This window comes from Staurois parvus, unplaced genomic scaffold (genome assembly GCF_062004578.1).
Source record: "Staurois parvus isolate SC_StPar_1 unplaced genomic scaffold, SC_StPar_1.0 ptg000432l, whole genome shotgun sequence".
NCBI classification, from domain to species: domain Eukaryota; kingdom Metazoa; phylum Chordata; class Amphibia; order Anura; family Ranidae; genus Staurois; species Staurois parvus.
In genome coordinates, this window is record NW_028318228.1 from 10,319,018 (window position 1) to 10,332,864 (window position 13,847).

Consider the following 13,847-nt stretch of genomic DNA (forward strand, 5'->3'; position numbering starts at 1 on the left):
CATTCTGGATGCGTACTGAACATAGAATATTGGGAAAGTCAAATGGGAAACCTAACTATTTATGGTGTCTCAGCCAATCCCTGGGGAGAAGTAAACAGTAGGTGTCTGAGGGAAACATAAATAGTCTGAGGCCTGGAGCAGACCTGGTCTGGTCCTGCTGAAGGAGTTCCCACCCTCAAGGGCTGTTGCCCCTTCGAGGCAGTTTTGCTAGAGTTGGCTGATGGTTATTGAACTCCCAGCTGTGCCAGAGCTGGAATGGCTCTTCATAATTTTGTTTGGAGCTGGGTATTCGATCTGGATCACAAAGCGGTGCCTGGTGCAAGCTGAGAGATGTACAGTTGCCCTGAGATACTGTAAGTGCTGACCCAAGCTCAAGATTCAGTGATTTTGTGCTACTGGGGTGTCAGCTGTATGGGTTTCTACTGGGACTTCATTCTAACTGTCCCTTTTGTTTCTGGCTTAAAGTCTGTTCAAAGAAGTTTCATCTAGCTGAGTGTGTCTTGTTACAAATCAGTAGTTCTGGAGTAACCTGTACCACCCCAATCTCTCTCCCCTTACAAGTTCTACAAGCAAAGATAATTTAAAGAGACAGCCCCTAGACTGTTTTAATGGAGACAGAGTGCATGGACTCTTGCCTGTGTGATTGGTAGCCTATGCACTGTTTGGGGAAGAACCAGTTGAAAAGCAAAGGCTCCTTTAAGGGTAACAGTAAACAAATATTTCACAGACATTGCAAAAGTTGTGAAATGTTCGTTTTAGACTTTTTTATACAGGCTGTCCTGTTGCAGGACTGGTCCAATACTGCACACGGATTCCACTTGGTTTCCTTCCATATCACTCTCAATATGCAAATGTAGATTTCACTTCAAAAGACTTCATAGACCTTTCGGTGTATAATACAAGTCTCCATACTGTGAAGCAATTGTTTTCACAACAATATAATTTAAGCAATTTTCCAAATCATTCAGCTGTTCAAAACTATTGACAGAGAAAGATTTATTATGGTTGGAAGTCAGAGGAAAAGTAATTTCAGGGGTAATCAGAGGTTTTTACAGGGCTGGAGCAGAGAGAGAGAGAGAGAGAGATGAATATGTATACAGATACAAGCACACGTTTGTGCATGGCGTATGTATTGAGATTGTCCCAAATCCAGCGTGCATGTTCACAATCCTTCAATTCCTTGAACAAAAAATAATTTTCAACATTCAAGTAAAACCATTTTATTTTACAGTTTAACCACTTCAACACTATAGGACATACAGTACTTGTACACCCTCTAGTTGAAGCTGGGATACCACAGCTGCAGCCATGAAAACAGTATCCGTGTTTTCATCTGGTGATGCTGAACAATGTAAAAGCAATCCAAGCAACTAAATAGCAGCTAGATTGCTTTTACAGACGGTGGAAGGGGGTCCCCCTGTTACCTTCTGCTGCCTTGGGAAGGGAAAGCCCCAGACTGCAGCTGGTGGTTACGCCAGCTGACCATAGAGATGTTGAAGGACTGGAACATCCCCAATCATCTCTATGGTCTAAGAAACCAGTGGTGGCAAGTATTTTGCCACTTTCTGTTTCTGCTTTGTGTTTATTGGCCGGTTGCTGGCCAGTGATATAGCCGATCAGACCAACCTGTATGTTACTGGCTACTTTGGAGTCCAGAGGAAAGATATGGGGTCTAATAGACCCCAGATCTCTCCATAAAGAGGACTTGTCAAAGCCCGTGCTATTGCAAGGAATGTTATTCATCCCCTATGATAGCAATAAAGTTGATCATAAAAATAAACAGACAAAAAAAATTTAAATAAAAAAATATATACTTTAAAAAATATGCTCACGCTCAAAGATAAACACATTCCCAAGTTCCCATAAAAAAAGAAAAATATTAAACAATATAAGTCACTGTTTTCAAAGTGTCTCCATTGCTCCTCCATCCAGAGAGGAGACATCCTAAGACAGGAAGTGCATTACCGATCGTATAACCAGGAGAAACAAATTGCAGCCACCACATTTAAGGGTTGGTAAGCTGCAATATATTGATGGACTTGTGTGTAACTTTATAACATTTCTGTTTTTGGATTTAACATAGCTTTAAAGCAACTCTGGAAGAAGAAGCACAGGAGGCACGTTAGGACAGCAGCATTGTCAGGGAGGGGAGGGGAGTGTTAAATGCACTAGCAAATTGAAGCCAATCTCCAGATAACACTTTATAAGCAGTTACAGCAACATTTTTTCCTTTTAGATAAAGGTTTGACATGAATAAATAAAAGCTAATCATTGTAAGTACTCCTGATAGCGATTAATGGTTTGTCTCAACTCTCAAACTGCTACATCTGCAATGAGCTTGGTCTGTTGAAAAACAACAGATTTACTGGCTGGATCACCAGATGAAAATATAAGAAAAAAAGCCTAAAAAGGAAAAAAAAGAAAAGAAATGTAGCAAAGAATTAGTAAGCTGCAATATATTAAAGGTTTGTATTTGGGTTTAGCACTCATTAAACTTTCACTAAATGTATTATAACGTTTGGCCATGGATTTGAAAACACTTACTAGTTTATTATACCTTTTTTTCATTCATACTGTTTGAAAATACATAGCCACCACACAAAAAAGCCCAACTGTTAGCATTTACATAATTTATTTCTATTAATAAAGCTAACTTTTTATTAGGTAAGGGGGGGGGCTCATTAATATCCCACATCATAATCAACCACTTTGGTTCAAAGTACCTATTAACTAATGCTAAATTATAATAGAGGAACACTGGAAGTACATTTGACATCCACATAAATATCAAATGGATGTGCTTTGATCAGAAGTATTAAAATGAATACCAAATGAATTGGTAGTGATGGACCTCTTTAAAAGGTTTTCTGGTAGTGCGTGCTGAATATATATTCTTCTTCTTTTATGTTCTGCTTATGAAATAAAGAAAAAAAATATCTTCCTATGTTTGACCACACAGCTAAAATGATAATGCCTTCCGCCAAACCCTTTTGCATTTTAAAGGATATATTCACTCAACAATTCCTATAATTGAAGATTAGTAATATATTTTTATGATGTACTCCCGTCCACCCTTTGCTATGGATTAAAAATGCATTCGGGTGCAAGCATTTTTTCTTGTATGTATGGCAAGAGATGCACTTGAAGATTGTACAAGGGCTGTACCAAAATACCCTTTTTTAATAACTTACATGAGTCAAATTTCACATGTTGGTACAGTAACACCTTCTCTATAGTAACTCTTCTTCTACTTCATTTTCATTGCAGGTAGATAGTGGATTCAAACCAGGAGCAATGTGCCGTCATTGAGTTCTGGATGAAGGAGGGGTGCAGGCTGTGAGGGCCTAAGAATGTTTATAGGGATGACACCATGACAAGACCAATGTCTTATCATTGGTGACTCTTGTCAGTGGTTTAATCTCTGTAAATATTCTGCAGTCTTCTGTGGATGTCAGACCCTTCATCAGTCAGGACCTTAGACCACTAGAACATGGGAGATAAGATGCTGCGGGGACTGGTCTATCAGTGTACAGGAGCTGAGGTCTAGGCAAGTAAGTCATCTTTTCCATGACCCCTAGGCCTAAATGAGCAGCTAACCTTTGCAGTGTTGGTGAAGCTCTACTGCAAGGGAGAAATTTCAAATTTCCCAGATATAGGCTTTAAGGCACGAAAGCAGCATTATTTAGATGTTCAATGCACACAGGAAAATCCATATTTATACAATCGGCTAAATGGGTCATGGATTGTATTTAGGCCACATTAACACCTGTGAATGGGCCCAACACTGATTACATATGAGAACCCTAGCAAGGCTTCCCGGTAATTAGGAGGCAGCCCACCAAAAGCAATAGGAGACTACTGTCAAACCGTGGCCTCTTTCGGACTAGTCTGCATGCTGGGCCGTTCACTCCACTGGTAAAACTACCATGGTTGCAAAGGTCGCACTTATGACTGGGGCCTGGTGTTCCACCACTGCAGGGGGGGGGCGCTAACTGAAGAGAATTAGTTCTGCTCAGGTCAGGCCTTGGGAGATAGTACACACTCACCATAGTAACTACACAGCGGACCGTCCACCCAGTCTCTCCTCCTATTCAACTTGCAGCTGCAGGCAGATGGAGATGCCGTCGGGAAGCAGAAACTGGAGTCAGCTGGCCTGGGCCAATGCAGCAAGGAGAGAGAAGCTAGAGGAGATTACACTTTGTGATGATATGGAGTGATGGAGACACCTGGAGGGAGCTGAGATCTCACATAGAGGCTGGGGAATCTGAGTGGACACTGACTGACAGGTGGTACTGATGTGGTAGTTTCACCAGTGGAGTGAAATGCAGACAAGTCAGCAGGTGAGTGTAACTGATCCCATTCCCACCCAGCACTGCCACTGATCCTATCCACCCTAAGCACTGCCACTGATCCCATCCCCCCCAAGCACTGCCACTCATCCCATCCCCCCATCAGCACTGCCACTCATCCCATCTCCCATGCACTGTCACTCATCCAATCCCCCCTCAGCACTGTCACTCATCCCATTACCCCACTGCTGACACTGATACCATCAACACCCAGCACAACCATTGATTACACCCTCCCCCCAGAACTGCCACTGATCCAATACGCCCTCCAGCATTGCCACTCATCCCATCCCCCCATCAGCACTGCTACTGATTCCATCCCCCCACGAGCACTGCCACTGATGCCATAAACACCCCCAGGATTGCCACTGATCCTATCAACCCCCCAGCACTTCCACTAATCACACTCCCCATCAGAAACAGAAATGCTTCACTGTTTTATACTGTTTTATACATGTGAAACTCAAAAAATTACAATATTGTGCAAAAGTTCATTTATTTCAGTAATGCAACTTAAAAGGTGAAACTAATATATGAGATAGACCCATTACATGCAAAGCAAGATAGTTCAAGCCGTGATTTGTCATAATTGTGATGATTATGGCTTACAGCTTATGAAAACCCCAAATCCACAATCTCAGAAAATGAGAATATTGTGAGAAGGTGCAATATTCTCAGCTCAAAGTGTCCCACTCTAATCAGCTAATTAAGCCTTAACACCTGCAAAGGGTTCCTCAGCCTTTAAATGCTCTCTCAGTCTGGTTCAGTACTGCTGACCTGACAGTCGTGCAGAAAACCATCGACACCCTCCATAAGGAGGGAAAGCCTCAAAAGTTAATTGCAAAAGAAGTTGGATGTTCCCAAAGTGCTGTATCAAAGCACATTAATAGAAAGTTATGTGGAAGGGAAAAGTGTGGAAGAAACAGGTGGACAAGCAGCAGGGATGACCGCAGCCTGGAGAGGATTTTCAGGAAAAGGCCATTCAAAAGCATTGGGGACTTTCACAAGGAGTGGACTGAGGCTGGAGTCAATGCATCAAGAGCCACCACACACAGACGGATCCTGGACATGGGCTTCAAAATCTGTATTCCTCTTGTCAAGTTACTCCTGAACAAACAACGCCAGAAGCATCTTACCTGGGCTAAAGAAAAACAGACCTGGTCTGTTGCTCAGTGGTCCAAAGTCCTCTTTTCTGATGAGAGCAACTTTTGCATCTCAGTTGGAAACCAAGAACACTGCAAGATGCTTGAAGTCCAGTGTGAAGTTTCCACAGTCTGTGTTGATTTGAGGAGCCATGTCATCTGCTGGTGTTGGTCCACTGTGCTTCATTAAGTCCAGGGTCAACGCAGCCATCTACCAGGAGATTTTGGAGCACTTCATGCTTCCTTCCTCAGACGAGCTTTATGGGGATGCTGACTTCATTTTCCAGCAGGACTTGGCACCTGCCCACACTGCCAAAAGCACCAAAACCTGGTTCAATGACTGTGGGATTACTGTGCTTGATTGGCCAGAAAACTTTCCTGACCTGAACCCCATAGAGAATCTATGGGGCATTGCCAAGAGAAAGATGAGAGACATGAAACCGAACAATGCAGAAGAGCTGAAGGCCGCTATTGAAGCATCCTGGTCCTCCATAACACCTCAGCAGTGCCACAGGCTGATAGCTTCCATGCCACACCGCACTGAGGCAGTAATTGCTGCAAAAGGGGCCCAAACCAAGTACTGAGTACATATGCATGCTTATACTTTTCAGAGGTCCGATATTGTTCTATGTACAATCCTTGTTTTATTGATTGCATGTAATATTTGAATTTTCTGAGATTGTGGATTTGGGGTTTTCATGAGCTGTAAGCCATAATCATCACAATTATAACAAATCACGGCTTGAACTGTCTTGCTTTGCATGTAATGAGTCTATCGCATATATTAGTTTCACCTTTTAAGTTGCATTACTGAAATAAATGAACTTTTGCACAATATTCTAATTTTTCGAGTTTCACCAGTATATTGAAAAAAAAAGTATCAAAATCATACTTTTTTAAAGTGGGGGGACCTTCATGGTTTCTGGCACTGAGGCCCTGATGGTTCTAGTTACACACTGGTTCACTCACAGGTGATTGCTGCATGAATGATCACATGCAAGTGGCTGTGATTAGCTGCTGCAGCCAGCAGCCTCTCATTGCTTTCAATGGGGCTGCTTCCTGCAGCTAATTGTCGGGAACCCCCTCTGGGGTTATCGCATGTAATCAGTGTTGGACTCAATTGTAGGTTTGAATGTAGCCTTAACATGTACGCATACACCTGTGCACTCATGAAAGCCCACAATGCAAGTACCCTGTGGAATTTATCTCTGGTCTTGTTCATTTTGTTTTGATAGCCCAACCTCTCAGAGTTATCAAACTCTAGTGTCTGTGGATAGGGAATGGGGGGCCGGGTTATTTGTTCTCTTTTAAGCAGATATGTAGACTGCACTGAAAAAGTCAACATGTTCTCTTGGTTTTCAGACCACGTCACTCTGACCAGAACATGCAATCACTGGATCTGCAGGTAACCCAATACAAGTGAGAATGTAGCCACACAGCATTTCCCAATTACTGACAGATATAACTGAACAACCCTAATATAATGCAAAGGGGCAAACAGTACAAAAACTGAATATATTCCAAATGGACCAATCTTAGGTGTGCATAATGTGGAAGTTGGCGTCGTATTATTTGCTATAGGCAAAGTATCAAATCTCTTTTTTACCACCATTCAGTACGAATCACACACATAGACATTAATGGACTGGCTGCTTGTTCTTTTTTAGCGTGTTTCGTTTTCATCTTTTTATATTTTTATAGAAAACACAGCGTCTCCGAGATATGGTTTTATCATCTTGAACCTTCATTTTAGTCTAATAAACAGTGAGCCCTGTCAAGTCACATTTTTCTCCACTGGATGCCTCAATGCTAATTTACACAAGATTTGAAAGGGAAACGTTGCATCTGTTACGCAATATTAACAAGAAATGCCAAGCAGAGGAGGAAGAAAATTCAATGAAGGTGGCATTCCGCCAAGACTAGAAACTACACTGAACAACACAGAGATATTATAACCAGTTTAACAAGGAGCTACATCTTTAGCATGTATTTTTTCTCTGTAATTGACAAAATAAGTCTTTTGTGGCTGTAATTTTAAAGCAGATCAATATCGGAGGTCGCATACTAGCTTGTGGTGATGACGCTGCCAATTCTTTCATTGCTAGCTCTAAGATAACTTTCTGCAATGGTTTAAACACTTGGCAACAGACAGGCTTTAGCGACCACATACGGCTTAAAATACAGTGACAGTGGGGTTGATTTATCAAAGGTGAATATGCTGTTCACTTTGCAAGGGAAGCTGCACTTTTCACAGGAATTTGCCCCAAATTAATGAATGTGGTAAAGTTTCTCCTTGAAAAATACACCCAGCATGCACTGCAAGGAAACAAAACATGGGGTAAAAGTTTCCTCATATAGTACAGCACTGTCACCATTTTAAAACTGAGGCACCATTCACACTTGAGAATTTTGTAGTTTGTAGCTGGAAGCACAAACATGCTCAACAAGCAAAAACCAAATGATTTAACTGTTTTCCAAAACAGTTACATTTAAGGCATGCTTTGCATGACAACTGTAACAGTTGTTTGTTGTCTCAACTGAACTGCCAAGCCATCCAATGGCAGCTGTCATAATTGATCACATGTGTAGTGCCATGTTTACTGCAGATCAAATAGTGGCTAAGATGGCAGCTTCCTTTGCTGTAAAGGATAGGAGGGTATAGTTCTGCGTTAAGTATGTAATTAAAAGCTTGAGGTGTCAATGGACTGATGTTACGATTGACAAAGGCGTACATTTATACTCTAAAGAACAGCATGTATAAAATAAAGAACCAGAAGTCTAAGTTGGTCAGTATTCCAAGAGTCCCAAATATTTTGGGAACTATATGAAAAACAATCTGAACATCTGTAATATACAGTATATAGCATCTAACAACAACAGAGAAACATCAGCAGCATATCCAGACATATGCAAACACATTTCCATGAGTTGCAACTTTACAGTAGTATAGAGTACCAAGCCTTAATACCAACTCATCATCTTTTCTTACCTTTCATACCAAATTTGGAACGTCTTCCATATTTGTTGATGACTATGAACAGAACCACTAAAAGGACACATGCAAACGCTGCTAGGCCAACTGCTATTGAAACCTGTAAATAATTGGAAAAAAACTGTTAACATCTAGAGTAGCAATCCTCAATTGAACACCTTAAATTGAAGATTTATATCATAAAAAAATGATTAGATTTCCCATACAGTCAAAATGTAGTTCTCATGTATGTCTCTTTCACCTATCTATATGAAAACATGCAGCACGGAATACTGCAAAAGATTTTCATTTCCACACAACCTAGACTATACATTTAAGTGTATGCAATGGTTCGTATTGTTAATTTGTACTGACTGGTGCACTATATTGCCAAAAGTATTGGGCTCGCCCTCCAAATCATTGGATTCAGGTGTTCCAATGCCCTCCATGGCCACAGGTGTATAAAATCAAGCACCTAGGCATGCAGACTGCTTCTACAAACATTTGTAAATAAATGGGTCACTCTTGGGAGCTCAGTGAGTTCAAACGTAGTACCGTGATAGGTTGCCACCTGTGCAATAAATCCATCTATGAAATTTCCTTGCTACTACATATTCCATGGTCAATTGTTAGTGGTAGCAACTGGGAACAACAGCAACTCAGCCACGAAGTGGTAGGCCACGTAAAATAACAGAGCGGGGTCAGCGCATGCAGTGCACAGAAGTTGCTAACTGTATGCTGAGCCAATAACTATACACCTCCAAACTTCATGTGGCCTTCAGATTAGCACAATGACAGTGCATAGAGAGCAGCTGCATCCAAGCCTTACATCACCAAGTGCAATGCAAAGCGTTGGAGGCAGTAGTGTAAAACCCGCCGCCACTGGACTCTAGAGCAGCGGATATGTGTTCTCTGTAGTGATTAATCCCGCTTCTCTGTCTATCTGATAAGTCTGGGTTTGGCGGTTGCCAGGAGAATGGTACTTGCCTGACTGCATTGTGCCAAGTATAAAGTTTGGAGGAGGGGGAATTATGGTGTGGGGTTGTTTTTCAGGGGTTGGGCATGGCCCCTTAGTTCCAGTGTAGGGAACGCTTAAGGCATCAGCATACCAAGACATTTTGGATGATTGAATTGCTCCCAACTTTGTGGGAGAACAGTTTAGGGATGGACCTGTCCTGTTCCAACAATTCTGCGCACCAGTGCACAAACCAAGGTCAATAAAGACATGGATAAGTGAGTTTAGGGTGAAGGAACTTGACTGGCCTGCACAGAGTCCTGACCTTAACCCTAAAGAACACCTTTGGGATGAATTAGAGCGGAGACTGCAAGCCAGGACTTCTCATCCGACATCAGTGCCTGACCTCAGAAATGCGCTTCTGGAAGAATGGTCAAACCTTCCAATAGACAAACTTCTAGACCTTGTGGACAGCCTTCCCAGAAGAGCTGAAACTGTTATAGCTGAAAATATTCAGCTATACGGACTAAGACTGGGATGCCATTAAAGTTCATGTGCGTTTAAAGGCAGGCGTCCCAATACTTTTGGCAATATAGTGTATATTTACATAATGCTGAACACATTATAATGCATAACACCTTTTGCTTTTTTTTCTAGCCAAAATTATTTTTCAAATTATGGAAACAGAATTCCTCCAACCTAAACAGGCATATCTTATGTTCTCTGTAAATTATATTATACTGCATCCCAAGTCCCCAGCTGCATTTAAAAATGCAATCTAGCCTTACCTAAATTAACATTTATTTGATATACATGAATGGTAGCAATAATAGTTATTACTCCCATGGGAACGAGTTCTGTTGCTTAGCCTCCTAGATGAAGAGTTAGTAAACCACATATCAAAAGTCCTATTAGGTTTCCACTGAAGCTAGTGGTACAACTTCCTCATTAGTTAAGGCTTGGCCCTGAGAACTTCATTATTTTTAGTACAGGTTTTTAAAGCATGCTTATCCACAATCCATTCACTAAACTGTAAACTGTAATTGAAAAAATATTGCATAAGAGGACAGAGGTATACCGCTCAGGCAAACAATCCAGATCAATCCACAACAGGCTCTGGCTCTGGCTCTCCACCACACACGATGCAACAGGAAGAAGGGTCAGCCGCACACCGGAGGATAGATGAATATAGTGTATATTTATTGATCCATAGGACACACAGAACACCAGGACATGAATACAGGACCTGTTAAGGCGTTTCACACGATCTTGTGCTTAAACATGTTTTGTGTGTCCTATGGATCGATAAGTATACACTATATTCATCAATCCTCCGGAGTGCGGCTGACCCTTCTTACTGTTGCATAAGAGACTGTGAATGCCTCTGATACCAAGTTCCCTTTATTACTAAGGGTCTTCTGTATATTTCTACTTGGGAGGGTCCAGAGAAAGGGTCTCCAAACTTTTTAAACAAAGGGCTAGTTAATTTTCCTTCAGAATTTAGGGGGCTGGACTGTGGCCAATGGGATTAGAATGTTCCTCTGTTTCAGTGGAAACAAACAATGCCTCAGGCTTGAAGGTCAGTGAGAATAAAAAAAAATACACAGTGCCAGTGGTCAGTAGGAGGAGGAATAGGGCACCATCATTGGTATTAGTGTAAGCAATAGTACTCCTTTTCTGGTGTCACCGGGAGGAATAGTGCCCCATCATTCATGTCAGTGGGAGGAATGTTGCCCCATTGTTGTGTCATTGGGAGGAATTATGCCCCATTGTTGGTGTCAGTGGGAGGAACTATGCCCCATTGTTGGTGCTATTTGGAGGAATTATGCCCCATTTTTGGTGTTAGTGGGAGGAGATATGCCCCATTGTTAGTGCTATTTGGAGGAATTATGCCCCATTTTTGGTGTTAGTGGGAGGAGATATGCCCCATTGTTAGTGATATTTGGAGGAATTATGCCCCATTGTTGGTGTCATTTTGAGAAATTATGTCCCATCATTGGTGTCAGCATAGGAAATGGTGCCTGCAAATCAGGTAAAGACCACAGTTTGAAGACCATAGGTCTAGAGCAATGAGAATATATTGCAATTAAATCAGAGGGAACATTTCCATTTACCTAAAATTTAATTAAAAAAATGTATGAATCTTGGGTGAAAGTTTTGTCAAACTTTTATATATAGAACCTAAAGAGTCATGATATGGTCACTACCTAAATGGATATCTCTAGTGGGTATTCTATTATTTGGATACAATATAAATTAACTTACAAAATTGATGGACCTCACCAAGCAAAAGCAATGCTGTCCGGGACAGAGGAAGCCAAGAATGTAAACTATGGCAACAATTATGACTTTACTCTAAGTGCTGGAGTTGGTTTCCCCTTTTATATAATAATGTTGGTTCCATTTTTGTAGACTGGGTTACAAAATCTTATATAAATTTAATTTTTAATTTAATGATTTATTTTCTCAATTCAGTCTTCCAATATCCTTGTTAAATATGATCTAAAAATGCTACTATATATCCTTCAACACTGTTCATATTCAGCCTGGTGATGTCAAACTGGAATTTGCAAAATAAATCCATGTCATATGATATACTACATACAGAAATCCCCAGTAGTTGTCATGTTCTCAGGACAATTACAGTTGCTGTTCATAAACTTTCACAAGGAAAACCAAGTTTTAATTCCGGGGCACATATCCAATGGGGCCTATGTCTTAAAAGTAAAGTGCTGGTACCGACAATAACAGCCAATTAATTTTCCTTGTACTGGTTAGAGTCTAATGCCTTCTTGGTTCAGGGTTAACAATGAGATTTTCCTAACCCCCCTTCCAGAGTACTTTGTGAGGTTTAGTAAGGAGTCTGGTTGTTGAGGAGACTGGGACCCTGTTGGAAACAACTAGCCAGGGATGGTATCACATTAAAGGGAAGAACAATATCCATCTCTGTAGTGTAGATGCCTTGTTGGCCCAGATGGACAAGGCAATGCTTTCTAGCTGCCATGGGACATTTTGCAGTGTTTACATCAGTGAGGGTGCAGCACAATTGAAGCACGTGAGTACCTCTCTCTTCTTTTTTAAGGACTCATGTTGCTGCCACATTGTAGCCATTGCAAGTACAGTGGATCACTATAATTTATAGTTCCCTTGCCAAATCTGATGACAATGATACTGCAGAAGCACCCCACAGAAAAAAGGTTTAAGTTGAACTCCATTCAAATGTGTGGATGATGGGGAGCGTGTGTTTAAGGACCCTAGTAGAAATCTGCTGCCTCCTTCTCTAAGCCAGGTTTATATGGTATTGCTGGTTTTCTGACTGCGTTCTGGAGTATATATGGGGGGGGGGGTTGTCCTGCTGACACCAAACCTGAAGGGGAGGTGGAATTGAATCCCACTTACACTATCAGTATGGAGGGGAGAGGGGTTCATGTTTCCCACTGACACCAATGCTGTGGGATGGAGAATGTTAAAGTGTTCTTATGATACCAATACTGGGAGATAGTTAAAGTATATGAGTTGCTAAATCATTTTTTTTTTGTAGAGTAGAGAAGAAAGTTTATTGTTTTTGCTGCCTGTGTGTTGTTGGGGAGATTTCCCTACTCTTCCTGTTTCAGAAACACATCAAGAAATATGAAAATCTACAAGGAGGCCAGCAAAACCATTGTTCCCTCACCCACCCTCCCCCTTTCCCTATTACAGTTTTTGTACGCAAAATACTAGCCTTGTAAACTGTCATACTGAAGCCAGTAAGATAGGCAGTCAGGAAAAAAAAAGAGGACAATTTATTGAGGGTGCAAAATTACATTTCATTTGGGCACTTCTATTTCCAGGGTATTAAACCACTATGTATTTTTCAAACCTAACTGCCAAGCAAATGGTACGATATTCGGCATGCTGTATATCATGGGCGAGAAACTCTCCTGAGTGCCTAATTTTATGAAATAGGTTCTAATACTCCACAGTTATGATTATGTATACATTTTGAAAGTGTTTAGAAACCCTCCTTTCATTGACAATATAGAGATTACCATAGAATATGCAACAAGACTGCAGGATTTGTGCTCAGATCCCGTTTACATTCAGTTCATTATCTGCATAGAAGCCGCCAGTGTTAGAAAAATACATTAAAAGCTGAGCCTGTGTTTTCTTAAGACATCAAAATTTAACTCACGCCAAAAGTGTCCTCTTCTGGTTTATGAGTCACGCTGATTGGAGGCGTGGGACTTACTCCAAAATCTGCTACTGAAACAAAAGGAGTTGAATAATTCTATGAACAATGTATTATTATTCTCCTTATGCACTGCCTGCTTAAAAGGCCACCAACTATTTTTATCACAGGGTTCAGATAATTGGATAGCAGCAGACATACCACTGCATTTCACTACCTAGGGACCTGTCTTATTTTGAATATAAATGTACATTTGCCTCGG

At 41.1% G+C, this 13,847-nt stretch overlaps 1 protein-coding gene across 4 annotated transcripts in view; it reads right to left on the bottom strand.

Moving 5' to 3' along the window:
* NTRK3 (neurotrophic receptor tyrosine kinase 3) overlaps window positions 1-13,847 on the bottom strand; it is a 979,065-nt gene that overhangs the window by 425,844 nt on the left and 539,374 nt on the right. For 3 of the 4 annotated variants that reach the window (XM_089687660.1, XM_089687663.1, XM_089687662.1), the window contains exons 11-12: window positions 13,589-13,659; window positions 8,481-8,583 (exon numbers count right to left, since the gene is read on the bottom strand). In XM_089687660.1, coding sequence (XP_089543786.1) covers window positions 8,481-8,583; window positions 13,589-13,659 — 174 coding nt within the window. The remainder of the gene's footprint in view (window positions 1-8,480; window positions 8,584-13,588; window positions 13,660-13,847) is intronic. The other variant, XM_089687661.1, reaches the window with a different exon arrangement.